This window comes from Trichechus manatus, unplaced genomic scaffold, assembly GCF_000243295.1.
Source record: "Trichechus manatus latirostris isolate Lorelei unplaced genomic scaffold, TriManLat1.0 scaffold00123, whole genome shotgun sequence".
In the NCBI taxonomy this organism is placed as follows: Eukaryota; Metazoa; Chordata; class Mammalia; order Sirenia; family Trichechidae; genus Trichechus; species Trichechus manatus.
In genome coordinates, this window is record NW_004444059.1 from 942,050 (window position 1) to 969,362 (window position 27,313).

Consider the following 27,313-nt stretch of genomic DNA (forward strand, 5'->3'; position numbering starts at 1 on the left):
GTCATCCCCAGCCCTCTACCCACCCAAGAGGAACCTCCTCATCCAGCGCTGCATTTCGCTGCCCTGGCAGCCGGCCCAGCTAGGAATTGTTTCTGTGCACTGCGCCCGGGACTTACTGCCCGCGCTCTTCCAAGATACCCCTATTGGAGCTGAAAGGGGATCGCTGTGGGTCCCCCAGCTTTTTGCTAGAGCCCGCACGGCTGTGTGAGCTTGGGAAGGAACATGAAGGTGGGTAAGGTGGGGTCAGGGTCGAGGAGGCGCCAAGGGCGGGAGAGGAAGCTGACACCGTGGGGAGTTTGGGTGGGAGAGAGCGGGTTGGTCGGGGTGAGGGCAGAGGAGAGAAGAAAGGTTTGAGCCAAAGCTGCATTTTGGGGGATCCAGTGAGTCAGTAGCCTCATACTGGGATATGGCGGAGCTTCCTGCAGGGGTAATGGGCAGTGGGAAAGGGCAGAATTCCAAAGAGGACTGGGAAGAAGGGCCCGCTTTTCTCTGGTGAACCAGCCAGAGACCCCTAAGCGCGCCGGCCCGGCCGGCCCAGCGGAGGTCTTCCTGTCCCTCCCTCGACTGCTGGCAGGGCTGCAGCACCTCCGCCTGACCAGCCCAGAGGATTCAAAAGAAGTGGTTTTGCCTGCGGCAGTGGTGTGCTGGCCCAACTGCCCCAGCCCCTGTCCCATGGCTGTCTGCCTTCCTTCCGGCATCACAGGTGGGCTGGCCAGGTGAGAGCCGCTGGCACGTGGGCCTGGCTGTTGAGGAGAGCCCTGCTCTGGAGGCATCGCCTGTGGGGGGCCTCCCTGACGTGGTGCCTGAGGGGACGCTGCTCAACATGGTGCTGAGGCGGATGCACCGGCCCAGAAGCTGCTCCTACCAGCTGCTGCTAGAGCACCAGCGCCCCAGCCGCATCCAGGGGCTTCGCTGGGTGAGTACTCATTGCCTGCCTGGGCCCCGCGGCAGGAAGGGGCCTGGCTTGGGGACGCAGGCAAGCCGCTGGTGGTTTGGCTTTCTCTAGGGGCTTAGAGGGGTGGGCAGTGGATAGAGCAGCTTGGCTGCAGTGTGCATGGGTGGCTCACACGGCTGTAACATGTGTGTCTTGTGTGCGAGGGAGTGCCCAAGTGTCTCTATTCGGGCATGGGGGAAGAGGAAAGGGATTTGCCGTGTATCCTTCACTTTTGTGTGCCAGGCATTGAGTTAGGTGCTTATGTGTTCTTTCCAGGTGGGAGTGGGAGGGATGTGTGAAATGCTGGGGGCCAGGTCAAGTGGGGGGTGAAGTAAGCTTTGTTACTCTTTTTGCTACCTCACCATGGCAACGTTCTCCTTTAGTGAGCCACTGAACTTGGCAGATTCTGCTTTGTAATCTTGGGGTGAAGTGGTCATGTGGCCACTGCCTGACATCAGGTTTTAGGGGTTCAGAGGAGGAATTCCGGAGAAGTTTGTAGAACCTGAGATGACTGGAGCTACCTTTGCCAGGGAACAGAATGTCTGGAGTTAGGATTGGAAGACTGAAGGAGAAAGCAGGGGCAGAAAGAGAGGCAAGGTGGAGAGAATGGTGGGTTGGGGTGGGGGCAGGATAGTAAACGTAGGGTCCAAATCAGCAGAGAAGCTGGGACGAGGCTTCGGCTCACCCCAAGCCCCCACACTTAGTGGAGTAACCTCACCTGGGATTCAGTTATGTGTCTGTGTGCGCCCACCATGGGAGGTGGGAGCTAGGGACGTCAGGGGAGAGATGAGGGGTGATAGAAGGGTGCCGGGGAAAAGGGGTGGAGGGAAAGTAGGAGTGGGTGACAAAGCTGGGAGAGTATTTCTCTTGTCAACGAGTCGTTTTGAGTAGAGTGCCCAGCACCTTCTCCATCCTTCCTCCTACCCTGCCCAGCCACCATTTATGTTCATCAAAACGTGAGGCTGAGTTGAGAAAGCTGAGGCCTGCGAGATGAAGGGGTCTGCCCAGCAATTGAGATTGAGAAGAGAATCCAGCTGTCAGTTCCCAGCTCCTCTGCCAGCCCCTCCCTGCATGGGTCTCCCTGAGGAGCCTCTTGGGCTTGGGTCCTGCCCAAGATCAGGCTCTGGAGGGGCCAGGGGAGCTGATCCCTTCTGGGCATAACTGCCCCTGCCCCTCCTGCTCTGGCTCTCCAGGTCACTGGCAGTGGCTACTGCTTGGAGCCAATGGGCTGGAACCCTCCCTCCCTCTTTCCCTCTCAGGCTATAATTACTTGTGCATTTCCTGTCTGCTTCCCAGCTTCTACAGGCTAGGTGGGGAGTGGGGGAAGGTCGGGTACCAGGACAATAAGGTCACTGGAGGATCCCCTGGGATCCAAAGTCTGGAAGGGAGTGGAAGAGGCTGCCAGGCTGTTTCTGACCTCCCTGCACCCCAGTCCCCAGAATTAAAGGGCTGGGAAGGCCAGAAGGGTGGGGGTAATAGTTGCTGGAGTGTGAATGGGTTAAAAGCACAGAAACAGGCCCCTCCCCTGCTATATGGGAGGGCAAATGGTGGTTGGTAAATAGATTTTTAGGGCTAGGGGCAGGAGGCCACACCCTCTCCTAAAGACCATTTCTAGGGAATGGGGGCAGGGTGCGCGCAGTGCTTAAGAGGCTCTAGGTACCTGTGGAGTTGCTCTTCTTACCTGTTGATGATGCCTTTGGGCCAAGAAGGGCTTACATGAGGGAAGAAGTACTCTTCAGAGAATGTGGACATGCTCGTCTGTACACACACGGGGTACAGGGTGGTATTATGAGATGGCGGAGCCCAGAGCCCCAGGAGGACAGTGCCGGGGGTTATTTAGTCCATACCTTCTCCATAGAAAGCCAAGAAGAAACCCATCAGCCTCCTGAGGTCTGAAAAGAGCTCTGTCTATTCCTACCTTGACCAAGACAAGAGAAAATGAAAGCAGGTTACAGCAGTAGGGTTTGAGGTTAGATACAGAAAGGACTTACCAACTATGGCAAAGGTGGCACAGGCATGGAATGGAAGAACATTGTTTTCTTTGGAAAATATGAGGGGGGATGAGATCTTGTTTGATGTCTGTGGGCTAACAGAAGGGTCAGTCTGTCTGGAGTCAGGGACAAGATCAGGGCGAGCTCTCGTGGGTCCCACTAGCTCAGGGAAGCCTGAGATGTTGCTGTCTGAGTGACAGTGTTGGGAGCGGTGTCCCTGTTCTCTAACTCAGAAAATATGCTTTCATCCCCTCTGTTCAGATAATAGTAGTAACTAATAGTTATATGGTCCTTTTGTCTCAGGTACTATTATGAGAGTATTAACTTTATCATAATTACATAATCCTCACAACAGCCCTGTGAAATAGGTGCCAACGCCATCACCCTCATTTTATAGATGAGAAACAGAGGCACAGAGAGGTTAAGTGACAGATGCAGGGTTTCACAGCTGCTAGGTGGCAAAGCTGGGCTTTGGTCCCAGGCAATCTGGCTGCAGAGTCCAAGTTCATAACCATCATGATGTACGTCTCTTTTGCTGCAGATAGCAATACTGACACCTCAAGATATCACTCCTCCCCTGTCCCACCATGCACAGCCCTGGCCTGAGACCCAAGGGAACCAGTCTGACGGGTCCCCACGCGGCTGTCTGGCTCTGTGCCCGCCCTCCGGCCAGGCTCTGACACTCAGCGACAGGGCAGGGTGGGTGGGGCAGGCCATAGCGCCAGTGCCAGGGGAGCGAGCACCTCCTCTTCCACCCTTGAGTCCTTCCTGTCCAGGAACAAGGAGAGGACGTGGGTAAGGGCCTTTACTCCGGCCCCTCCCAGCTGCTTCTTCCCAACCAAGAACCCCTAAACTGACACTCGAGGTCATCAGATCAGGGACAGGACAGCGTGTAGTACAGCATTTCTTTCACTAAATCGGGGTAATAGGTGCCCATCATGAAATAATAGTTTGATCAAGTTACTTACATTTACTAAGCAGTCACTATTAGCCAGCTACTCTTTCTCTGCCAAGTGCTTTACATTATTAACCCATTTGCTCTCCATAACAACCCTATGGGAAAACTGAAGTCCAAGGTCACACACAAACTGCTGATAATAAGACAACCAGACTGTGAACCGAGACATCTGGCCCCTGAGCCCGCACGCTTGACCACTGCTCATGAATAACACCCTCCCCGGCCCCGCTTCCTTGGAAAGTCCCTTGCACATGAGTATCTTGGGGGTGGGGTGGGGGTGGGACTTAAGGAGTCTCTAGGGGGTCCCTAGGTGCCGTAAACAATAAAGCTTTCATTTCCTGACCAAAAGTTTGAAGAAACCTATTTAACTTTGCTTGACCCCATGTTTGCCAAATTTATTTGCCCATAGAACACTCCCAAGGGCAGAATACCTCTAAGGTCCCCTCTTCCACAGCACACGGTGGGGGAAACACGAGGTGGGCCCGAGGCACCGTGGAAGGTGGTAGGGAGATGGTAGGGTGGAGTGCCTAAGAGCATGGGCTCTGGAATCACACAGCACAAGTGTGAATCCTAGTGCCCCTGTTTACCTGCTGTTGTGGCATGTTATGTAACCTCTGCGCCTCCTTTTCTCTAGCTGTGAAACAGGATAAAAATACCTACTTCCAGGCTCAGACTTGGTAGCAGAGTTATGCAGTGGAACCTTACATTTCTAAGTAGTTGTGTGACTCTGGGTGAGTTGCTTCACCTCTCTGGGGCTCTGCTTTCCTTGGTAGAATGAAAGGGATGCCTTCAGGGCCTGCTCCTCAGCTCTGAGGGGCCAGGGCCCCCATTCTCCAGCCCTCATGCTCATTCCTGGGTAGGACAGGAAATGGTTTAAACCAGGCCTGCAGAGCTGGGTCATAATTAGCTGGGTCACATGACCTGGCACCTCCCCTCCTGATGTGCCCTCTGGGGTCAGAATAACACAGGAAGGGAGCTGGTGTTGGAGCCTGGGTTGTCTGGGTTGTGGGCACCGAGGGGAGTTGGGGCAGGGGCTGGGTCATCTGGGCACTTTGACATGAACAACAACAAGTCATTAGCACTCAGGCACTGTTTGTCCCGACACAGGGGACTGGCTGGGTAGCATTTCTGCCCTTCCTCCCTTCCTTATTTCCCTGGCTCCTCCTTCTTATTTCCTGTGGTTAAGTCTCCAGGGCTCTGCGTCTGGGACCGGGCTGGGCCCCATGACCCGGGCAGGGAGACCCTTGGGACACCTAGTGACTTCCGTCCAGCCCTGGGCCAGGTGCCTAGGCACGCCACGCCTCAGGCATCTGCCTAGGCCCATGGCCTGAAGATGCGCGAGCCCAGGGCCTGGCAGGACCAGCAGCGGGGGCTGTGGTCTCAGGCCTGGTTGTACCCCAGCTCCCCAGCCAAACCCTTTCCAGGGACCTGACAGCAGATGGAAAAGTAGGAGAGAGCTTGCTGGTGAGAGGAAGAGGGCAGGAAGGGGAAGTGGGGAGGTGTGGTAGGGAGAGTGAGACCGAGAACGTGAGCTCCTTTGGGTAGGAACTTGAGCTTATCCATAGCTGTCTGGCTGTCCCAAGAATGCGTGACTGAGTTAAGCAGGACACTTCATCTCAAGACTTTTGTTTCCTCATAAATTAAAGAGGACAGACAATGACTGCCTTGCTGATTTCTCATCTGATCCTATTTATATAGGAGGAAATCAGGGAGGTGGACATGCTTTGTAAACTGTAAAGTACTCTGCCCTTGGGAGGGCTCATAGAAGGTGGGGCATCCTGTCTAGAGAGCTGAAAATCCCAAGTCTTAGGTGGCAGGTAAAGAAGGGCCTGAGGAGCTTTCATAGGCGACATCCCAAGGCATACACGAACCAGGAGCCCTGGATGATACCAAGGATAGGGAAACCATGTTAACCAGTGTTTCCACCATAAACCCCGTCTTCCTGAGCTGTCCTGTGTGCTGCCAAGGCCTTACTCACTCTTATAAGGTTATGGGCAAGCAGCATCTCAGAGCTGAAAGGAGCCTTCCAGCAAGTGCCCCACCCTATGCTTCCCAGATGAATAATAACAGCTAACATGTATATAGAACTATGTGCCAGGTAACGTTTTCAGCGTTTGATCTATATTAACTCACATAATCCTTCCATAAGCTTATGAATATGTATTACTAGTTTTTCATCAGCCTCATTTTATAGATAAGGAAACTGAGGCAGGGAGAGGTTAAATCATTTGTTCAAGGTTGCCCCATTAGCAGGGATTTGAATCCAAGAGTTGTCTGGCTCCAGGGGTTTGTATTTTTAACTACCAGGCCAAATTGGAGCCCACGGGGGGCAGGAGATTTGCCATGGTTGGGGACAGAAGCGGGCTTGGGATCAGGCTGGGTGACCCCAGCCCAGGGGCAGCTGTTCCTAGGCCTCCAAGCTGCTCTCTTCCTGGCCTCTTACAGGTCTTCTCATCTCATGTTCTCATTCTCTTCAAGCTCCAATTCTCCTCTCCCCTATACAGGTACAGCTTACCTGGGAGCCAGGGCACATCTGGGCCTCGAGTAGGCAGAACGAGGGTCTCAGGGTGCTCATCTGAGGGGATACAATGCTTGGGTCTGGGCTGGAGACTGGGATGGCAGGGTGGGGAAGAGGTGACACTCAGTGAGTATGTATTTGTTGAATGAGTGGCTGAACGGATGCATTTGGAGTTGGGTGCCAGGCCAAGGGTGAGAGTGGTGGACGGAAGGGGTAGGTAAAAGTGCATACTCTCCCCCATTGCCCTCAGACGCCGCTTACCGACAGCGAGGAGTCGCTGGACTTCAGCGTGAGCCTGGAGCAGGTACAGGCCAGGGTGAGGCAAGCTGGGAGTGGGGCAGGGCCAGGGTTCACGGCCAGAACCAGCCATGTCCCTCTTCTTTTGAAGGCCTCCACGGAGCGGGTGCTCAGGGCTGGGAAGCAGCTGCACCGACACCTCCTGGCCACCTGCCCAAACCTCATCCGAGACCGCAAGTACCACCTTAGGCTCTACCGGTGAGTGGAGCCCCTGCCTGCCTCCTCACCCACCCCCACCATTTCGTTTTCTCTCCCTTCGCATCTACTCAGGTATCTGGGATCTAGCCCTGCTTCTAGCAGAAAAACGGGGGTTGAGTCTAGGAGTTACCTTTCGGAAGGAGAGTATTTTCTTCTCCCCTCCTCGTCACCCTCCTTCCATTTGATTCTCCCTCCTCTCTGTCCCTTTCCACTTCTCGTAGGCAATGCTGCTCTGGCCGGGAGCTGGTGGATGGAATCTTGGCCCTGGGGCTTGGAGTACATTCCCGGAGCCAAGCTGTGGGAATCTGCCAGGTGCTGTTGGATGAAGGTGCCCTCTGCCATGGTGAGCCCGAGTCCAGGGTGGGTCACCCAGGGCTCACCAGGGCTGAGGATAGGATGGTCAGTCCTGGGGAGTAAGCATCAATGGGAGGTGACAAGGGGATTGACATTGCAGTGAGCCCCATACCCACACAGCCTCAATTTCTCTCCCCCCACCCCGTGCCTGGGCCTCTGCCCCACAGTGAAACACGACTGGACCTTCCAGGACCGAGATGCCCAATTCTACCGTTTTCCCGGGCCAGAGCCGGAGCCCGTAGGAGCTCATGAGACAGAGGAGGAGCTGGTGGAGGCTGTGGCTCTGCTCTCCCAACGGGGGCCTGACGCCCTGCTCACGGTGGCCCTCCGAAAGCCGTGAGTCAGAGGCCCTGCACCTCCCAGCCCCAGGTCCCACACAGCCTCAGGTTTCTCTCTGAGGGGTCCCTTACTTCCTCCTGAAGGAAAGTAACCTCGCAGGACCAGGTGACCTGAGCTCTGGGCTTCATTCTGCCATCGGTTTGCTGCATGAGTTCGAGCTATCCTCCCGCTCACCAAGCCTGTCTCCTTCTCTGCAATTGAGGGTGCTGATCTCTGAGGAGCTGTCCCACCGAGGAGGGTGGGCTTTAGAATCTGCAGGCAGGTGTGGGTTCAAATTCCAGGTCCACCAGCTTCTATCTGGGTGACCTCGGGCTTGTCCATGCCAGTAGCCTTCCTTTTTTGTACAAAGAGGATAGCAGTCCCCAAGTCATAGGGCTGTTGTGAGGATGGAATGAAATAATGCATGCGAAGTGCTTCGCATTGTATGCACATGGCGAGCTCATTAAAGGTTAGCTGCTGTTTACTGATAAGTCACTGTGGAGGTACCACTTGGCCCTGTGCCTGAGATGGGGTGAAATGGCACCCCTGCCTGGCCCTGGACCTGCAATTCAGGACTGGCTTCCCATCCCTCCTCTAAGTGCCTCTTCCTGCACCTACAGCCCAGGTCAGCGCACAGACGAGGAGCTAGACCTCATCTTCGAGGAGCTGCTGCACATCAAGGCCGTGGCCCATCTCTCCAACTCGGTCAGCCCCCTGCCTTGCCCACCGCGGCCTGGCCCAGGGGATGCCTCTGTCTGTGACCCCCCTGAGAGACCAACTTTTAGGCTAGAAAACAGTTCTTCCCCTATGGCTTGACATTTTCAATCTCATTTCTTACCCCCAGCACCCCTGTCTGAAAACCCTTCTGCCTCTCTTAGCCCATCTCCCCCATTGTCTCCTGCTGAACCCCAGTAACAATGCCTGACCTGCCACCTCACTATCCCCTGAGCACTCGTATCTTTGGACCTAACCTCCTGATCCCTCTTCACCTGAATGTGCTGCCACTGACCCGCTTCTCCCCACCCACAGGTGAAGCGAGAACTAGCGGCAGTTCTGCTCTTTGAACCACATAGCAAGGCAGGGACTGTGTGTAAGTTGGGCAGGGGACAGGGAGCTGAGCATGAGGGGCCTGGACATGGGCAGAGGCCACAGAGAGATGTGGAGGTGATGAAGGGGACTGCGCCTGATCTGTGCTTCTCTCAGTGTTCAGCCAGGGGGACAAGGGCACCTCGTGGTACATTATCTGGAAGGGATCTGTCAACGTGGTGACCCATGGCAAGGTGCGTCCTCCTTCCCTCTCCCAGCCCTGGGATTCATGTCCTTGTGGCCAGCGCCTTTGCTGGTCGCCCACACCTCCTCCTATCCTGGTTGTCCTCCCTGCCCGGGGTCTATCCCCACAAGGGCTGGGGGCTGGGCTGGGCTGTGACGGAAGGCCTGACTGCAGGGGCTGGTAACCACTCTGCATGAGGGAGATGACTTTGGACAGCTGGCTCTGGTAAATGATGCACCCCGGGCAGCTACCATCATCCTGCGAGAAGACAACTGCCATTTCCTCCGGGTGGACAAGCAGGACTTCAACCGCATCATCAAGGTGCCACTGCTAGGAGTGGGAGGGCAGGGGACACAGGACATGAGGCAAGAGGTAGGGACCAGAGAGCCTGTGAGGAGGAGAGGAGGTAGGAGATGGGAAGCTTGAATGTGACAGGTGGGGTGGGACCACAGACTGTGTGTGTGTGGTGAAGCACACTGAGGAGGCAGAAGGAGACCAGTGACTCAGGACAGGCTTGGAATGGAGACCAAGGTGAGTGGTGGACTTATAGAGCCAGTGGGGGCCAGGGTGCCAGCGGAGGCAGTGTGGTGGCGAGTGGGACCCATGGAGGGAGGGCAGGCAGGGAAAGAGGTGGAGGAGGGGCTCAGCTAGGGGATGGGCAGCTGAGGGTTGTGATGGGGGATGGCTAGGGGACAGAGCCAAAGTTGTGGGTGTTGAATGGGGTGGGAGAGCAGCTGGAGGTCTCTTGGGGACCCTTGTGGGGCTCAGGGTCTGGAATGGTGGAAGTGGGAGGAGAAGCCTTAATGTGGGAGAAGGAGTCATCATGGTGGGCCTGCATGTGTTGACCGCTGGGTATGCCTTTTCCTCCAGGATGTGGAAGCCAAGACCATGAGGCTGGAGGAGCATGGCAAAGTGGTGCTGGTGCTGGAGAGAACATCTCAGGGCGCAGGCCCTTCTCGCCCCCCTACCCCAGGCAGGAACCGGTAACACACCCACCATGCTCCCTCTCCACACCTGCCCTCTTGCCTACCTTCCCACCTCTCATTTCTCAGTCTCTACTCCCTTCTGCCATGTCACACCCCTACCCTCTGATCACCTAGAGGTGGAGAGGCATCAAGGGGCTAGATGTACCCCCTGAGACAGCCTCCCTGCCCACCCCCAGATGGCACAGGGCTGGCAAATGGGGAATCGTGATATGATTGACTATTGATGGTTGCCCCGAGAGTGGGAGTGGGCAGTAGTGACACAGTGTTATCGATTGGCCATTTCTGCTAGGTATACGGTAATGTCCGGCACCCCAGAGAAGATCCTAGAACTGCTATTGGAGGCCATGCGGCCTGATTCCAGTGCTCACGACCCTACAGGTAGGGGCAGAAGACATCCTGCCTGCTCTCAAGTTCACATTCTACCCGCACTGACTCATCGGGTGGTCAGCGCACCCGAGAGAGGGCCAGGCATCTTCCATCTGACCTCAATGGGCACTGGGTTGGTCATCCAGCCAGTCACAGGGAGTCCTCTTACTGTGCTATTGACTTGGATGGGGAGTACCGTCCCAGGGGCTAGGATTGCTGGTACTTTGCCCATGGTGGACTTGAGGGAAGGGGCACTGCAGGTGTGTATATGTCTGTGCTCAGTCACCTTGGCCTCTGAAGGCTCCTCCTGTCCCCACCTTGCCCTACAGAAACGTTCCTCAGTGACTTCCTCCTGACCTACAGCGTCTTCATGCCCAGTGCCCAGCTTTGTGCCGCCCTCCTACACCAATATCCTCCCCAGCCCCAGGGCAAGGTGGTGTGTGGGGATGGGATGACGTGTAGAGCAGGGAGGAAGAATCCCCATCCGCACGACTGTGCCAAACCCTCTGATGCCCCAGCCTCAGGCCAGGCCCAGCTTGTCGGTGGGCCCTGGGCACCCTCCCTCTCCTCTGCCCCAGCTGGGTGTTGTGGTTTCCTTGACTGCTGCCCACCTTCCATGCGGAGCCTGCGGGAGGCAGTGAGCAGGAGCGCAGCACCTACGTCTGCAATAAGAGGCAGCAGATCCTGCGGCTGGTCAACCAGTGGGTGGCCCTGTATGGCCCCATGCTCCATTCTGACCCTGTGGCCACCAGCTTTCTCCAGGTACCTGGGAGTGAGGCAGGGCTGGACCAGCTGCCCGGGGTAGATGTGGCTATAGCCAGCTCAGTGACTCTTGGCTCCTCACAGAAACTCTCAGACCTGTTGAGCAGGGACGCCCGGCTTAGCAACCTGCTGAAGGAGCAGTGGCCAGAGAGGCGGCGACATCACAGGTGATGACCTGGAAATCAATTTGTCATATCCGTGACAGGCAATATAACCAGGATTGAGAGCACCGATCCGGAGTCAAACACCTGGCTTTAAATCCAGGCCATACCTTTTACAGCTGTGGGACCCAGGGCTTGTTATGCCTGCTCTCAGGGCTCTGTGCTCCTGTCTGTAAATCAGAAAGAGAAGCTTCCTCATTATGGGGATTAAACGAGCTACTGCACCTGCAGTGCTTAGCACGGGGCCTCGCACACAGTAAGGGCCATCGAGTGTTGGCTAGGATCGCTTGTGTTTCATTTGTCTATTCCTACTTACTTCAAGGAGTTGTTCTTATCAAGCCCCTTCCGTCATGCTTTGTCCATTCTCATACATCATGCAATCATTCATTTGTTCACTCTCATATGCTGAGTGCACCTGTCATTCTCACTTCCTCCATTCCACCCATATTTATTACTGCATGTCTTCAGTGCCGGGTCCTGCCAGCCCCACCCAGCTTCCTAGAGTTTATCTTCACCTCCCCAGACTTTCCCAGGGAGGGCTCACCTGAAGCTGCCCTATCTGAAACCCTAAGTCCATTTCTCCCTTTAGTTCTTGCCCCTTCCATGTTGGCCTGGAAAAAAATCGCAGAATCCAGGGTCCAGCCCCTGGTTTCCAGCCCAGCTCTCCTCTCCCTGTGTATATATGGTGCTGGCCTCTGAGCCTCTGATCAGGGCAGAATGGAACCCAGAGCTGGGGAGCCTCCCTGTTCCCAACCCTGCACATATTTTTCTGCCCCCAGGGATAGCTGGCCTCACTTCACCTCCCTCTTACCTACCCACAGGTTGGAAAACGGCTGTGGGAGTGCATCTCCTCAGATGAAGGTATCCGCCCACACCAGCTCCTCGTACCTCTACTCCTCCTGGACCACATGGCCCCCCTTCAGCTCCCACCCTGGGGGCCTATGGTGGGAAGGTTCCCCAAACACAGACCCACACGTTAGTTCTGAAGATAGGGGTTCTGGGTCAGGTCCTGAGGGGTAGATACTAAGATCTAAGGCATCACTCTCCACCCCTACCCCAAGGGATTTTTATTGGGTTTGAGAGGTAATTTGTTCCCATGGGAAGCCACGGATAGTGCCTCAAGGAGGTCTCTGAGGCCCGAAGGGTTCCACGTGGTCAGGGCTATGGAGCCCAGAGGAAGGCAATGCCCTTGCCTGATATCAGAAGTGGTGGGTGCCATTCCCCACAGGGAGCCTGTGGGGGGTGTGCGAAGGTGGGATGAGAAGGTGTGACTGGAGCTGAGATTTGATTGAGGAATTGTGGGAGAAGGGACTGGAAAGGTAGATTGGGGCTGGTTTTGGGAAGTTTGTGTTGAGATTAAAATCTGAATGCCTTACCTTGGCTTTCAAGGCTCTCTGAGCCAGCTGTCTCTCACCCTCTTCCTGTCCTACCCTCTACCTTGCTGAGACTCTCTTTGGCTCCTTCTGTAGGTGAAGCTTGTTCCCAACTCAGGACCTTTGCACCTGTCCCCTCGCCTAGAACTTTCTTTCTCTGGCTTTTTGACTGGATGCTACTCATCATTTTGATCTCAGCCAAAATCCTGGGTTCTCAGAGAGGTCTCTGGGACCTCCCTACCCAGACCACCCTCCTCTCACTCTCTCACCCCTTCCCACCAAGGTGTCCTCTATGATTTTCTTCAAAGCATCATCACCTTGTGGAATTACCTTCTTTGTTTATTTGTCTACTTGCTTATTGTCTGTTATAACCTGTCACATCCACTGGAAGGCCAGCCTCCTGAGCAAGGGGCCTAGCCCACTTGCTCTCCCCAGCATACAACTGATGCTCAGGAACCGATGTTGAACCACCCTTATGTGCCAGGCACTGTGCTAGATGCCAGTGATGCTCTAGTAGGCTAGGGAACCACCCCTACCCTTTTGGGGCTTACAGTGAAGTGAGGGACAGAGACATCCAACAGTCTCATGATGCATAATGACAAAGGCAGGGGTCTCTGAAAGCAGAGAAGGGGGAGAGCTGACACAGGGAAAGTGCCCAGTTCAGAGAAAGTGTCCCTGGGGAGGCGACTCCTGGAGCTGTGAGCTTTGTGTGAAGGTCAATTAAGGCCAGAAGCATGCTCCAGGCCAGAGAGGGAGAGAGCCAGCCCGCTCAGAACCCTGGAGGAGGGAGAGTGAGCAGGGCACTGGAGGAGGTGGGAGAGGCAGGCAAGGGCCAGAGCATACAGGGCTCCTGGTAAGGACTATGGTAAGGGGTTTGGTCATTGTCCTAAGGGCAGTGATAGCCATTGAAGGGGTGTGAGCCAAGGATCAACACAGTGTGATTTGAGTTTTGAATAGGCCAGCTAAAGAGTCTAAACTTTATCCAGCAGAAAATGATAGCCATTGAAGCCGTGATAGGAAGCTTAATCTAGGTCTGGTCGGATTGGAGGAAGAGGGACAGAGGCACATGAACAGTTGAGCTATTGCAACAGATAAGGAGTGAGGCCTTCCAGATAGGCGGAACTGGGTGTTGGCCTGGGGGAAGGGGGTACTGGGAGACCCATTTCAAAGAAGAATCCACAAACCAAGGTGGCAGGCTGTGGGGAGGCGGCAGGAGCCTGAAGCCCAGGAGAACGGCTGGGAGGAGTGTCTGGCAGTCAGGATGAGGGGATCCATGTTGTGCTTAGGGTGATGGCTCACAGATGTGGAAGGATCCAGTAGGCGTTTGAGACCAGGGCTTAGAAAGGCGTTCAGCACTGGTGGTGTAGTTTTGAGAGTTGTCTCCATGCAGGTGGCCGTGAAGCTATGAGGGGCTCTGAGGGAAATCTAGGGGAGAACAAGGGACCCAGGTCTGAGCCTGGAGGATCTGCCACACTTGAGCTGGGAGGAGGAAGAGAGTTGGTACTAGAGTTAGAAAGAGCAGTCAGGGTGGTATGAAGAACCTGTGTTGTGGAGACCTTTGCCCAGCTGGGGGTGCTCCACCAGGAGAGGTTCAGCTGTGGTCGAGGCCCACTGAGTAAGGGCTGTGGGTCTGATAGGGTAGTCGATGCAGTAGAGTATTGGCAGATGACAGCACAGATGCAGAAGCAGGTTAGGATCCCAGATCTGCAATTTAGCAGCCGTGTGGCCTTGAGTATGATACTTAGCCATTCTGAGCCCCATTAATCTTGTCCATAAATGGGAATAATAATAGTATTTATGTCAAAGGGCTATTGGGAATATTTAGATACTTAGAACAATGGCTGGCACATAGCAAATGGTACTTGGAAGGAGAGAAAGGAAGGGAAAAGCAGGTCAACAGCTAAGCTGTGTTTGTATTAGAATAACTGTCTCTCCTGGGGATGTACACACGTGTAAAGGGGCATAGCCTCGCACACCGAGCCCCACCCTCAGACCTGATCCACCTTTTCTCCTGGAGCCTTCACCCCCGCTGCCTGACCTGGGCTCTGGTTACTGTGATATGTACAGCTCTCTAGTGGTTTGCGTGCAGGGTACATCCCATACTCCTGGTTACAAAGGCCCTGTACGCACTCCACTTGTATTCTCCAGACCGTACTTTCTCTCCCTCTAGGCCCGGAATGTGCCTGTTTGGCTCCCCAGCCAGGATGAGCCCCTCCCCAGCAGCAACTGTGCCATCCGAGTTGGGGACAAAGGTTGGTGGCCCAACCAGGGTGATAGAGCCTGCCACCTGTTCCCTGCCATCTCTGTGCACTGCTCCCCATTCTGCAGTCGCCCTTGACCTCCGTGCCCCTGACCCTGAGGGTGGTACGCTGTTCTCCCAGGGTCTCTGTCCCGGGCTGCCAGGCTGTCTGCCTCTTGTGCCCGCTCTCCCAGGCTCAGGGCCTACCCACCCCTTCTCCGCACAGCTTATCCACCCAGGCTTCTCTTTTATGCCTTCGCCTCCTCCTTGGGGTCCTTCCTTCTCAGGGTGGGGGAGACCAAGCAGCCTCCTCCCACAGCTCAGCCCCATCCTCCTCTCCAGTCCCCTACGACATCTGCCGGCCCGACCACTCGGTACTGACCCTGCAGCTGCCGGTGACGGCCTCGGTGAGAGAGGTGATGGCAGCATTAGCGCAGGAGGACAGCTGGACCAAAGGGCAGGTGCTGGTGAAGGTCAATTCTGCAGGCGGTGAGTTGTGTCTCTGGGCGGGGTGGCTCTGAGGGATCCCTGCCAGATCCTTTGAATGAACATCATCATCTTCATCAATGTGAATGATGGTTGGCACGTATGGGAGGTTTATTATGTCTATTAAAGTGCTTTACAAGCAGTGGTTAAGTGCATGAGCTCTACACTGTGCTCTTTTAAAGAACTGTCTACATGGTACCAAACTGATAACAACCCGAAAGGTTACATAGGTAGCCTAGGGGGCAGTGAGTTTATGGTAACGGTGAAGGAGTAATTCAGAAAAGGAGGGTGAGAACGGTTGCACAACTGGAAGAATGTAATCGATGTCACTGAATTGTACATGTAGAAATTGTTGAACTGGTGTATGTTTTGCTGTGTATATTTTCTGCAACAACAAAAAATAAATTATTAAAAAAATAAATCCAATCACCTATGCAAAAAAAAAAAAAAAAACAGCATCCATTCTAGAGCCTGCTGCCTGCGTTTGATACCAGCCCTTTGCCCACTAGCTGTGTGTCCTTCGACGGCAAGAGACTTAATCTCTTTGTGCTCGGTTTCGTCATCTGTAAAGTGGGAATAATGAAAGTAGGAATTGTGAGGGTTAACTGAATTAATATAGTGAGGTGTTTAGGATGGTGTCTGGCACATAGTCAACACTAGCTAAGTATAAGTATTAGCTGTGACTATTATATTATTATCATTATTATGTATTCACTTAATCTCATGATACAGATAATTTTATCCTATCTTTAGACAAGGAAACTGAAGTTTGAGGGGATGAAGCAGTTTGTCCAAGCTCACACAGTGAGCGAGAGTTTAACTGGCCTTTGAACTTAGGCAGTCTTCATTCATTTAGTCAATCAACAAACATTTTTCAGGGTCACCTATGGGCCAGGCACTGTCTTGGGAGCTAGAGGTACCATGACAGGTAAGATAGATCAGCTCGATGGTTAAGAACATAGACTCTGGAATCCTAGACCTGCGTTGGAATCCCAGCTGTACTGCTTATTAGCTGTGTAATCCTGGGCAAGTTGCTAACCTCTCTGAAATTTAGTTTCTTTGTCTGTGAAATGAGCGCTATAATTATGTGTATTTCACAGGACTGTGATGGCTTTTAAACGAGATAATGTGTGTAAAGCACTTAGCAGGGGCCTGGCACAAAGTAAGTGCTCAGAACATGGCAGCCATGAGGATTATTAAGACCTGCTTTTAGGGATCTTGGGACATTAAAAACTGCTGTTCTTTATGGAGGGCCCAGACCGGTCCTGACAGCTGGAGCACAGAGTAGAGAGGAATTAAGGCATTCAGAGACTAATGCAAGGGATGGAGGTGAGAAAAGGCCTCCTCCCAGTCAGGAAGTAGAACGAGACAGTGAGGTCACCGATGCCTTGTGAGCTATCAGTGGAAAGCATTGCCCTCTGGTGGTAACACAGTGCGTTGCAGCTGTCCAAAGTCAGTATTTATTGAGATCCCTACTATGTGCCCAGGGACCATTTGGAAACCCTAGTGGCATCGTGGTTAAGAGCTACAGCTGCTGACCAAAAGGTCGGCAGTTCAAATCTACTAGGCGCTCCTTGGAAACCCTGTGGGGCAGTTCTACTCTGTCCTATAGCGTCACAATGAGTCGGAATCAACTCAATGGCAATGGGTTGTTTGGTTTTTACTATGTGCCAGGGACCGTTTAGAACACTGATTTCCAGACTGCTTTGTTAGACACCCATGTCAGTACCAATATTTTATTATACACTCTCACTATGTGTATATTTGCTTTTCCACCTTTTCCTTATAGACTATCTTGTTATCTGGCATTTCACATTTTTAACAATAGTAGAAAATCTACTATCCGACTATTTTGCACACTAACCATGTACGTCTGTCAGTAACGAACACCGAGGTGTGACGCGAGAGTAACTGCCTGTGGTGGTTAAGGTTAGGTGTCAGCTTGGCTGGGCCATGATTCTCAGTGGTTTGGCAGTTATGTAATGATGTAATTTGGCAGTTATGTAATGATTTAGTCATCCTCTATTTTGTGATCTGATGGGATCATCCTCCATTTTTGTATAATGCCAATTTCGTGTAACAACCTGGTCTTTGGAAACTAACCATGTTGATAAGTGAGGAGAAGGTGTTAAGTCATATACATATACTACTACGTTTATATTATCCAACTGTAAAGCTACACACAGAATAGAAATGCAGAAGAGATGAGAGAAATAAACATAGGTAGAAGAGCTAATATGTTTTCATAGATACATGGGTAGTTTTGTGTACCTTACTTTGGAAGCCACTAGTCTAGAGACTGGGGACTTGAACATGACTAAAATGCAGTCACAGTCCAAAAGGAGCTGATAATTACCAACACCGAGACTTACATAAGACATTTTCCAAGGGCTGTTCAATGAATCATGTACTTATAGCCATTATTTATATAAATTATTTTATTTTGTTTGGGAAGTAGTCATGGCAGGTCTTATTGTTTCCATTTCACAGAGGAGGAAACTGAGGCTCAGGGAGGTTAGGCCCTTCCTGAGGTCAGTCTGTCTCACTAAGAATTCTTTACATCCTTCTCAGGTGTGCTCCCTGGGCAGTGTGGATGTGTGGGCACGTGCACCTGTGCATTTAGAGCAGCTGCGCAGGACTCTAGCTCCACTATTGGGAGAAGAGACCTCTGGGCCTCCAAAGCTGGGCCTCCACCCTGGCCACAGGCTTGTCCTGGCCTCCTCCCTGCCCCACCCAGCACAGCCTCTGCTCTCTTGCAGATGCCATTGGCCTGCAGCCAGATGCCCGCGGTGTGGCCACATCTCTGGGGCTCAATGAGCGGCTCTTTGTTGTCAACCCACAGGAAGTACACAAGCTGGTAGGGACCAGGCAGGGTGCCAGGGCACAGGGAGGAACTCTGTTCTGAGGGTGTCAGAGTTGGGTGTCCAGGGAGGGTCACAGGGAGAAGCAGAGGGGTCTGGCCCTGCCTCCCACTGGCTTTTAATGGGGAAAAGGAAGAAGTGGGCCTCAGCTGATGGGGGCATTCTAGAGATTGGTGGGAAAAAGTAGCCCTGGTTGGGAGCTTCAGAGATAAAGAGCAGGCCTACCCTAGTTAGGGGCTCCCCAGGGGCCAGGAATCCTGCAGGGAGGGGTCCCAGCATTGGGGAGCTGTCAGGAGATGCAGCCTTGGAAAGCCCCATCCTCAGTTGCCCCAGCCCCTTGACTCCCTGCAGTACCCTTGCTCCCCCCAACACTCTTCCTACCACAGAACCCTCTCTCCCCACCCCATGCCTTTCCCTGGATTCCTCAGGCACCCCCCTGAGCGCTCTCCCACCTGCAGACCCCACACCCTGAGCAGCTGGGGCCCACCGTGGGCTCTGCTGAGGGGCTGGACCTGGTGAGCGCCAAGGACCTGGCAGGCCAGCTGACAGACCATGACTGGAGCCTCTTCAATAGCATCCACCAGGTGTGGGGGTGGGAGGACCTGCATGGGGCAGGCAGAGCTCAGGGGAGGGGCACGGATGTAGGCGCCCTGCCTGGCATGCTGACTGCTCCTGCTGCTCCCCAGGTGGAGCTGATCCATTATGTGCTGGGCCCCCAGCATCTGCGGACCGTCACCACCGCCAATCTGGAGCGCTTCATGCGGCGCTTCAACGAGCTGCAGTACTGGGTGGCCACAGAGCTGTGTCTCTGTCCCGTGCCCGGCCTGCGGGCCCAGCTGCTCAGGAAGTTCATCAAGCTGGCCGCCCAGTGAGTGCCTGGTGGAGGGCGGGGTGTGTGGCCAGAGTCCAGAGGAACCCTGTTCTTAAACCCCCATCCCTGCTCAGTGTGTTGCCAAATCTGCCACCGCTTTTCTTTTCTGGTCCCCTGAAGCATCTGCCTCCCCACCTCTGCTAGCCTGGATCCTTACTAAGGAAGCACTGCCTGGCCCTGTTCTGAGCCCCAGGCCTGGCTGGGGAGGGTGGAGGTGGTGCTGTGGGGGTGGCTGCCTCCTCTGAGGGTCCTGGGTCTTCTCACAGCCTCAAGGAGCAAAAGAATCTCAATTCCTTCTTTGCCGTCATGTTTGGCCTCAGCAACTCGGCCATCAGCCGCCTGGCCCACACATGGGAGGTAGGTGTGCTCTGGAAGTCAGTCTGGGATCAGCCCTCACCCTACTCCTGGGAGTCCTGTCTTGGGGTGGGCTCCCGTCTCACAGCAATGGCTGCTGTATCTGCCTCTCCTTCCACAGCGGCTGCCCCACAAGGTCCGGAAGCTGTACTCTGCCCTGGAGAGACTGCTGGTGAGTGCTGGGCCTCGGCAGGGCCTCTAGAAACCCCGGCCCTTGAGTTCTCAGCAGTTCCTCCACCTGTCCTTGGTTACACAGGGTTCCCAACCCTGGCTCAGGCCTAGTTCCTTCTGGCCTGTGAGTTTGGGGAGTTGGCCGAGTTATGGGGTATTTGGCGTTATGCTGGGAGTTGCATGGTACATTATGTTGTTCAATGTGTGTGGGGAAGTATTCGCTGTGGGTATATGAAGACCAGGACAGAATGTATGGGGTATATGGCCTTGGAGTCTGAGGTGCCAGGGGAGTGTCAGGGGGACACGGGACTCCAGCTTAACTGCCTGAGGCCTCAGGAAGCAGGTCCTGGCACCAAGCACCCACTGTGCACCAGGGCCTGTCAGTGACCCTTCAGGAGCCCTGAGGGGCTTGTGGGCCAGATTAGGCCAAAGGATGAGGAAAGATTTGGGGCGCCGAGCCCTCCACTCCTGGGAACTGTTGAGGGATTTGAAGACTTAAACAGTGTTCAGGAGTGAACCAGAACAGAGATGGTTTTATCAGCACCTGGGAGCTCTTGAGAAAAATGTTCACTTGTAAATGGCTGGTTTACCGCTCTGAACAATGGGGAGCCCCATGGGATTCAAGAGGTTTAAAAGAATTTGCCCACCGGAGAGACACACAGAGAGGGAGGAATGAGAGAAGGGTGGCGGGGGTGAGGGGGCAGCGGGATTGATTTTTCAAGAAGCCTAAGGGCCTCTGTGACTAATTGCCATGAAGTGTCCTTGGGGGCTAATCAGAGGTCAGGAAGTCACATGCAGACTCTGGGCAGTTGCAGCCTCGTGATTCAGCACCACTCACTGCCTACCACAAAGGCTGCCTTGGTGAAATCTGAGGATGAGGAGAGACTAGGCTCTGAGTCTCACCCTCATGGCATGGGGATGGGCCACTCTTTGTTGCCCCTGTTTGGTGGGGTGTATGTTTGGTTGTGTGGTCTGTGGTGGGTTATGATGTACAGGATCCTCCTTCTCTGACTAGGGCTTCTTCCCCTTCAGGACCCCTCATGGAACCACCGAGTATATCGACTGGCCCTCACCAAGCTCTCCCCTCCTGTCATCCCTTTCATGCCCCTCCTTCTCAAAGGTAATAGGATCAGCCCTTACCTTCCTGCCTCCATCTCCATCTATTCCATCCAATACCACCTGAGTGATTACAATGTGTCGATGCCTTGGGGAGCACAAAGATCAATTAGGAGCTTGCAGTCTAGAAGAGGAGTTAAGACCTGCAGACAAATAATGATGATATTAGATGGCCTATGCTATGAAGCCCAAGAGATATAAGGAAATTGCTCCAGAGGTTGGAGGGGAGTGAGAGGAAGAGGGCAGTGTGGGGGTGGCCCTTCACCATTCCTGGGCTACAAGTGAAGGAAGGAGTTTGGGGACTTATGAGAAAAACGTATCTCTTTGCAGACATAACCTTCATCCATGAGGGGAATCACACACTAGTGGAGAATCTCATCAACTTTGAGAAGATGGTGAGTTCAAGGAGGGTGGGCATTTGCCACTGGAGTGGGTTGGAGGGCAAGCCTATGGGGTGTGGGAGATGACATAAACTTGTTAGTAATGATATAGATATTGTCTTAGTTATTTAGTGCTGCTATAACAGAAATACCATAAGTGGATGGCTTCAACAAAGAGAAGTTTATTCTCTCACAGTCTAGGAGGCTAGAAGTCCGAATTCAGGGTGCCAGCTCCAAGAGAAGGCTTTCTCTCTCTGTTTGTTCTGGGAGAAGGTCCTTGTTATCAATTTTCCCCTGCTGTAGGAGCTTCTCAGCACGGGGACCCCAGGTCCAAAGGACGCACGCTCCTAGCTTTACTTTCTTAGTCATATAAGTTCCCCATGTCTCTCTGCTCGCTTCTCTCTTTTATATCTCAAAAGAGATTCACTTAAAACACAACCAAATCTTGTAGATTGAGTTCTGTTTTATTAACAAAGCTGCCACTAATCCCACCTCATTAACACCACAGAGGTAGAATTCACAACACATAGGAAAATCACATCAGATGACAAAACGGTGGACAATCACACAATACTGGGAATCTTGGCCTAGCCAAGTTGACACACATTTTTGTGGGACATAATTCAATCCATAACGGATAGGAATACTTATTTTTAAATAGTCCCTGCCTTACTCTATTGTAGATTGGAGGGTCTGTTCTCTGTTGGGGGGTTGCTGGGGTAACAGCCTCAGATATCTCACTCTTCAATGAGAGCCCCTTCCAGCCCTCTTTCTCTCTAAGCTCTTCCTGATCTCTTCTTTCCACTGCCTGGTTCCCACTGGACCTCTGGGTTTGTTGGGGAGAGTAGACATGACCCATCTCTTACAGCCCCCTAGTCCCGCAGAGCCCTGGTGGTTCAATGGTTAAGCACTCAGCCGCTAAGTGAAAGGCTGGAGGTTTGAACCCACCAGATGCTCTGTGGTTTTAAAAACCTGGCAGTCTGCTTCCATAATGATTACAGCCTAGAAAACGCTATACGGCAGTTGTACTCTGTCATGTGGACTCGTTATGAGTTGGAATCAACTCGTCGACACCTAACAACAGTCCCTTAGAGTGCCCCGTTCAAAGGGAGCTTGGATCCGTAGCTGCCCCACAAGGGCAGGACAGGGTACTGCTCCTCAGGCCAGATCTCATGCCCTTGTGTTGCCCACAGCGAATGATGGCGAGAGCCGTGCGGATGCTGCACCACTGCCGAAGCCATAGCAATGGTGAGGCTAGGCAAGTGGGAGGCCTGGTCAGCTGGGTGGGAGCCCCCATCCTCCAGATCCCCTAGGAGCAAGGTGTGGGGCCCAGGAGAGCCCCTTCTCCATCCTCACCCAGCTTCCTCTGTGAGGATTGGCCCTGACTCCTATCTCTCCTCCCACCCAGTGCCTCTCTCACCACTCAGAAGCCGCGTGTCCCACCTCCACGAGGACAGCCAGCCCTCGAGGATCTCCATGTGTAAGTAGGGGTAGCAGTTGGTGCTAACCGTACTTAACCACGGCACTTATCGTGGGCCAGGCACTTTGCATACTTGTTGTTGATAATACTTCACAATACCTCTAGGAGGTTGGTGATAATGTTACTCCCAATCTAAAGATGAGGACACAGGCTTGAGTCTTTAAGTAACTTGCTGAAGGCCACACAATTCGTTGGTGATGGAGCTGGAACCCAAACTCTCTCCAGAGCTACATATTTTTAAAAAATAATTTTTAAGAGTTTTTGTTGTTGTTGAGAATATACGCAGCAGAGCACACACCAATTCAACAATTTCTATGTATACAATTCAGTGACACTGATTACATTCTTCAAGTTGTGCAACTATTCTCACCCTCTGTTTCTGAATTGTTCCTCTCTTATTATCATAAACTCACTGCCCCCTAAGTTTTCTATCTACTTTTTCCAGTCGCTGTTGTCAGTTTGATCCCGCATAGATCTTAAAAGAGCACAGTACTCAAGGCAGACATTCTTTACTAATTAAGCTATTGTTTGGTTTGAAGAAGACTTCAAGGGATATTTTTGGTTTAAGGTTTAAGTAGACCAGGAGTTCTTAAGCAGGGTTCCAGGGATCCTTGTTTGGACTTCAAGGATCCAAAACCAAAAAAACCAAACCCGTTGCCATCGAGTCAATTCCGACTCGCAGTGACCCTATAGGACAGGGTAGAACTGCCTCATTTGGTTTCCAAGGAGCAGCTGGTGGATTCGAACTGCTGACCTTTTGGTTAGCAGCCAGGCTCTTAACCTGCATCACCAGGGTTCCTCAAGGATCCAGGAAGCCCCTAAAACTCTATGCAAACTCTTGTGTGTAGGTGGGTTTGTGCATTTTTCTGAGAAGAAGGTCCTTAACTTTCATCATCTAAGACTTGGGCCACTGGACAGTTTCTATACCCTCCTGACTTTAGCCCTTCCATTACAGTGCATCTTTTATTTTTTTTTAATTGAGTTTTTGATGAAAGTTTGCACAGCAAGTTAGGTTCCCAACTGACATTTTCCACACAAGTTGTTTGTTGACATTAGTTACGTTTATTATAATTTGTCAACATTCTCTTTGTGTTTATATCCATCCATACATGCAGAGCCACGTATTTTTTATTGGACCTCAGTTGCATGACTGTTAATCATAATCCACAGTTCATCCCATGCTGTCATTGTTGACCCTTTATTTTATATATATATATACACACACACATATATATGTACAATATTCAGATGATATAATGAACATCTATGGACCCACCAAGGAGCCTTGGTGGTGCAACAGTTAACCATTAAGGTGCAAACCAAAAGGTTGGCAGTTTAAACCCACCCAGAGGCTCTGTGGGAAAAAGACCTGGCAATCTACTCCTATAAAGATTAACCCATTGCCCTCAAGTCGATTCGGACTCATAACAACCCTATATGACAGAGTAGAACTGCCCCATAGGGCTTCCAAGGCTGTAATCTTTACGGAAGCAGACTGCCACATCCTTCTCCTGTGGAGAGGCCGGTGGGTTTGAACCTCTGACCTTTTGGTTAGCAGCCGAGTTTAACCACTGCACCACCAAGGCTTCTTCCTATAAAGATTACAGCCTAGAAAACTCTACGAGGCAGTTCTGTACAGGGTCACTGTGAGTCAGAATAGACTCGACGGCGCCTAACCACAACGACATGGACCTACCACCCAACCCGTGTCTGAGAACGCTGACTATAACTTATATCTTCCTATGTTGCCCTCCCCTCTCCTGTCCCTTGCCTCTCCCCACCCAAGGTAACCACTATCCTAAAGTTTGACTCAGTTATTTCCTTTTTTTTCAAAATAGCTATATTTTCAAAACAGATACATATTATGCTCCAACAAACAAATTCTTTCATTTTAGGTTTCTACTTTTTTACATATCTGGTGAAGTTCTTATATTCAGAATATAGAAAGAACTCTTACAACTCAACAATAAGACAAACAACCCTATAAAATATGGACAAACATTTTCACAGATACTTCACAATATAATATACACGCAAAAAATAAAGTGGAAAGAAAAGTGGCCAAATATATTACAACTTCAAAGAAGGTGTGTCAGCCTACAGATCCAATGAATGTTCAACAAACTCCAAGAAGGTTAAACACACTCAACGCATCTTAAGCAGCGTAAACATAAACTGTCATAGTAAATTTGCTGGAAAACTAAGAGAAAATCTTAAAACCATGTTTTAGTTGTTCTTGAGCTTTGTAAAAGGAGTATTATGCCCTATGTAATCTTGGGGACCTGCTGTTTTCAGAGTCAACGCTGTTAACCACCATGTTATTCTGACCCCAAATCTGTGGGAGGTGGGCGGGGGCAGCAGAGTTTGAAGGGAATGTAGATGAGAAGGTAGGGTGGGGTGCGGAGGGCAGCAGAGTCGGAGGGGACTGGAGATGAGAAGGTAGGGCGGGGTGCGGAGGGCAGCAGAGTCCGAGGGGACTGGAGATGAGAAGGTAGGGCGGGGTGCGGAGGGCAGCAGAGTCGGAGGGGACTGGAGATGAGAAGGTAGGGCGGGGTGCGGAGGGCAGCAGAGTCCGAGGGGACTGGAGATGAGAAGGTAGGGCGGGGTGCGGAGGGCAGCAGAGTCCGAGGGGACTGGAGATGAGAAGGTAGGGCGGGGTGCGGAGGGCAGCAGAGTCCGAGGGGACTGGAGATGAGAAGGTAGGGCGGGGTGCGGAGGGCAGCAGAGTCTGAGGGGACTGGAGATGAGAAGGTAGGGTGGGGGGTGGAGGGCAGCAGAGCTGGTGATGCTCTAGTGGAGGGAGGGATGGGCTCTATAATGTGGCTTCGCCGCCTCCCTGACTGCTCTCCCCTCTGCCAGGCTCGGAGCAGTCCCTGAGTACCCGGAGTCCAGCCAGCACCTGGGCTTATGTCCAGCAGCTGAAGGTCATCGACAACCAGCGGGAACTCTCCCGCCTCTCCAGGGAGATGGAGCCATGATGGGGCTGGGTCTGGAGCAGGCACTTCCCTCTGGGAAAGCCAGGGCGGCCCGGGGCCAAGGGGCCCACAGGCTGGCTACAGCTGGATAGGGCTCTCCGGGGAGTGGAGTCGAGCCCCTGGAGCGGGCAGCGTGGAGGCAGCTGTCCCTGTGATGACTGGTGGCCAAGGAGGGCCTCGGAATGGAACTGAGCTGGGGCCCAAGGCCAAGGACTGGGGAACAGCGAGTCCCTGGGAGTGAGTGGGAGAGTGGAGCGGGTGCTGGGACTCTGTGTTCAATAGAGAGCTCTCCACACCAGGTTTTTTCCAGGTTCTGTGCCTCATGGCTTTGTTGTCCAGCCTCTCCCACCCCCTGTGGTTTGTTTTCCCAGTGGACAGAGAGACAGTTTGCATGTGTGTGGCATGTGTGTGGCAGGGGTGGGGGCTGCTGTAATTGCTGTTTCCCCTGGGAGTGGGGCTGAGGAGTCCTGCTTTTCTTTCCATAGCATATGAGATAAACAGCTGGGTGTGATCAGGGCTGTTTATGAGGGAGTGGTGGTCCCTGAGGAGCTTTATTGTTACTGCAAATGAACAAAAATCTTGTGTGTTCTGGAGCCAGTACTGTGGAGGGTTTAGAAGAAGAGGCTGAGACCTTGCCCCCTGGGAGAGGAGCCGAGGAGGAGGTGTGACACTTGTGGAGTAGACCCAGTCACATTGGCCGTGGAGAGGAACAGACAGAGGCTGACAGAGCAGTCCCTCTACCATGCGTGGTCTCTGAGATCAGGCAGGGCTCCAAGATAGCTGATGGCTCCCACCTGGGCCTCCTGGGCCCCTGGCCACAGCACCTGCTGGAGCCTGGAGCCTCTGTCAGTGGCCTGCCAGGGTCACCATCAGCCTTCCACAGTGGTCTGATAGGATGCAACTAGCCCCTTCCACCTTCCTCCTCCCAACTCCAGTTCCTGTGTCCCTCTGGCCTGGAGCACATCTTGGCCTGTCTGGTGTGGTACACGTTGAACAGAGGCCTCTGAGAGGTGGCCAGAGAGAGTAACGACACTGAAGGAGAGGTTTCTGGGGAGAGACGACCCTCTGCTGAGGCCTAACATCCTTAGCACCTACACCCACATGCCAATAGAACTTCAAAGAACCATGTGAATTTCCCTTGTGCCTTGGACTACCCTTTAACCTCCCAGGAAATCAGGATTTGTCATCAGTGATGAGAATCATCCCAGCAAGCTCCATTAGCATAAAGGGGCTGCTTTTTCCTGCTGCTTCAGCTCATCCCCAAGGAACCAGCTACTGCAAGGACCCTTCCCTCCCTACTGCAAGCGAGAGGCAGAGCTCATACAAGCAGTGGCGTCACTAGGGTTGGTGTCATCCGGTGCAATACCTCATGGTGTCACCTCCACCGTGTTAATTACCATAATGCGGCTAAAACACCAGAAAATTTGACAAAATCAGGGACTATAAAAACATTAGCAGCAACAAAAACAACAGCGCGTGCTTGTAGCATGTGCAGACGAAACCAGGTGATTTGAAGCGTCATTGTAATTGGGTAATAATGGCAGTGAATTAGAAGGTTCAAAAGTAAATTAGCATAGAGTTTTAGCCTTGTAGGTATACTGATACATGGAAGCTGAGCTTACAAAAAATGTTTTTGTTGTTATCGCTAATTACAGGGATATTTTTATAAAAAAAATAATAAATTTCTGCTGAAACACTGCACAGAAATGTTACAGGCAGTCATTTTGGAGTCACCCTCTCTGACAGTGTCAACCCAGTGAAGTCCACACCACCTCACACTCCCCTAGTGACGCTACTGCATACAAAGACGTGCCAGGCAGGGTCTCTGTCCCCTTGTGCTCCCCATGGCCCTGGAGCCTGGCAGGGGTAGGCATGCTGTCTGGTGCCAGGACAG

At 52.7% G+C, this 27,313-nt stretch overlaps 1 protein-coding gene across 1 annotated transcript; it reads left to right on the plus strand.

Moving 5' to 3' along the window:
- On the plus strand, positions 1–26,128 carry RAPGEF3 (Rap guanine nucleotide exchange factor 3). The gene is made up of 28 exons (XM_012557905.2): positions 1–228; positions 704–916; positions 6,652–6,705; positions 6,790–6,896; positions 7,118–7,239; positions 7,418–7,586; positions 8,189–8,273; positions 8,598–8,658; positions 8,772–8,848; positions 9,013–9,159; positions 9,709–9,821; positions 10,114–10,202; positions 10,520–10,598; positions 10,802–10,952; positions 11,037–11,119; positions 11,935–11,974; positions 14,657–14,738; positions 15,068–15,214; positions 17,971–18,068; positions 18,531–18,656; positions 18,759–18,940; positions 19,210–19,300; positions 19,419–19,469; positions 20,501–20,588; positions 20,915–20,979; positions 22,158–22,212; positions 22,373–22,444; positions 25,304–26,128. Exons 1-28 carry the CDS (start codon positions 223–225, stop codon positions 25,420–25,422), a joined length of 2,772 nt encoding a protein of 923 aa, XP_012413359.2. The 5' UTR covers positions 1–222; the 3' UTR covers positions 25,423–26,128.
- The last annotated feature ends 1,185 nt before the right edge of the window (positions 26,129–27,313 follow it).

Bases quoted from the DNA above. Each gene is read 5' to 3' on its own strand.
- RAPGEF3 (XM_012557905.2), top strand. The intron at 10,203-10,519 runs GTAGGGGCAGAA...CTTGCCCTACAG, and splicing joins CAGTGCTCACGACCCTACAG to AAACGTTCCTCAGTGACTTC. The intron at 20,980-22,157 runs GTGAGTTCAAGG...TGTTGCCCACAG, and splicing joins TCATCAACTTTGAGAAGATG to CGAATGATGGCGAGAGCCGT.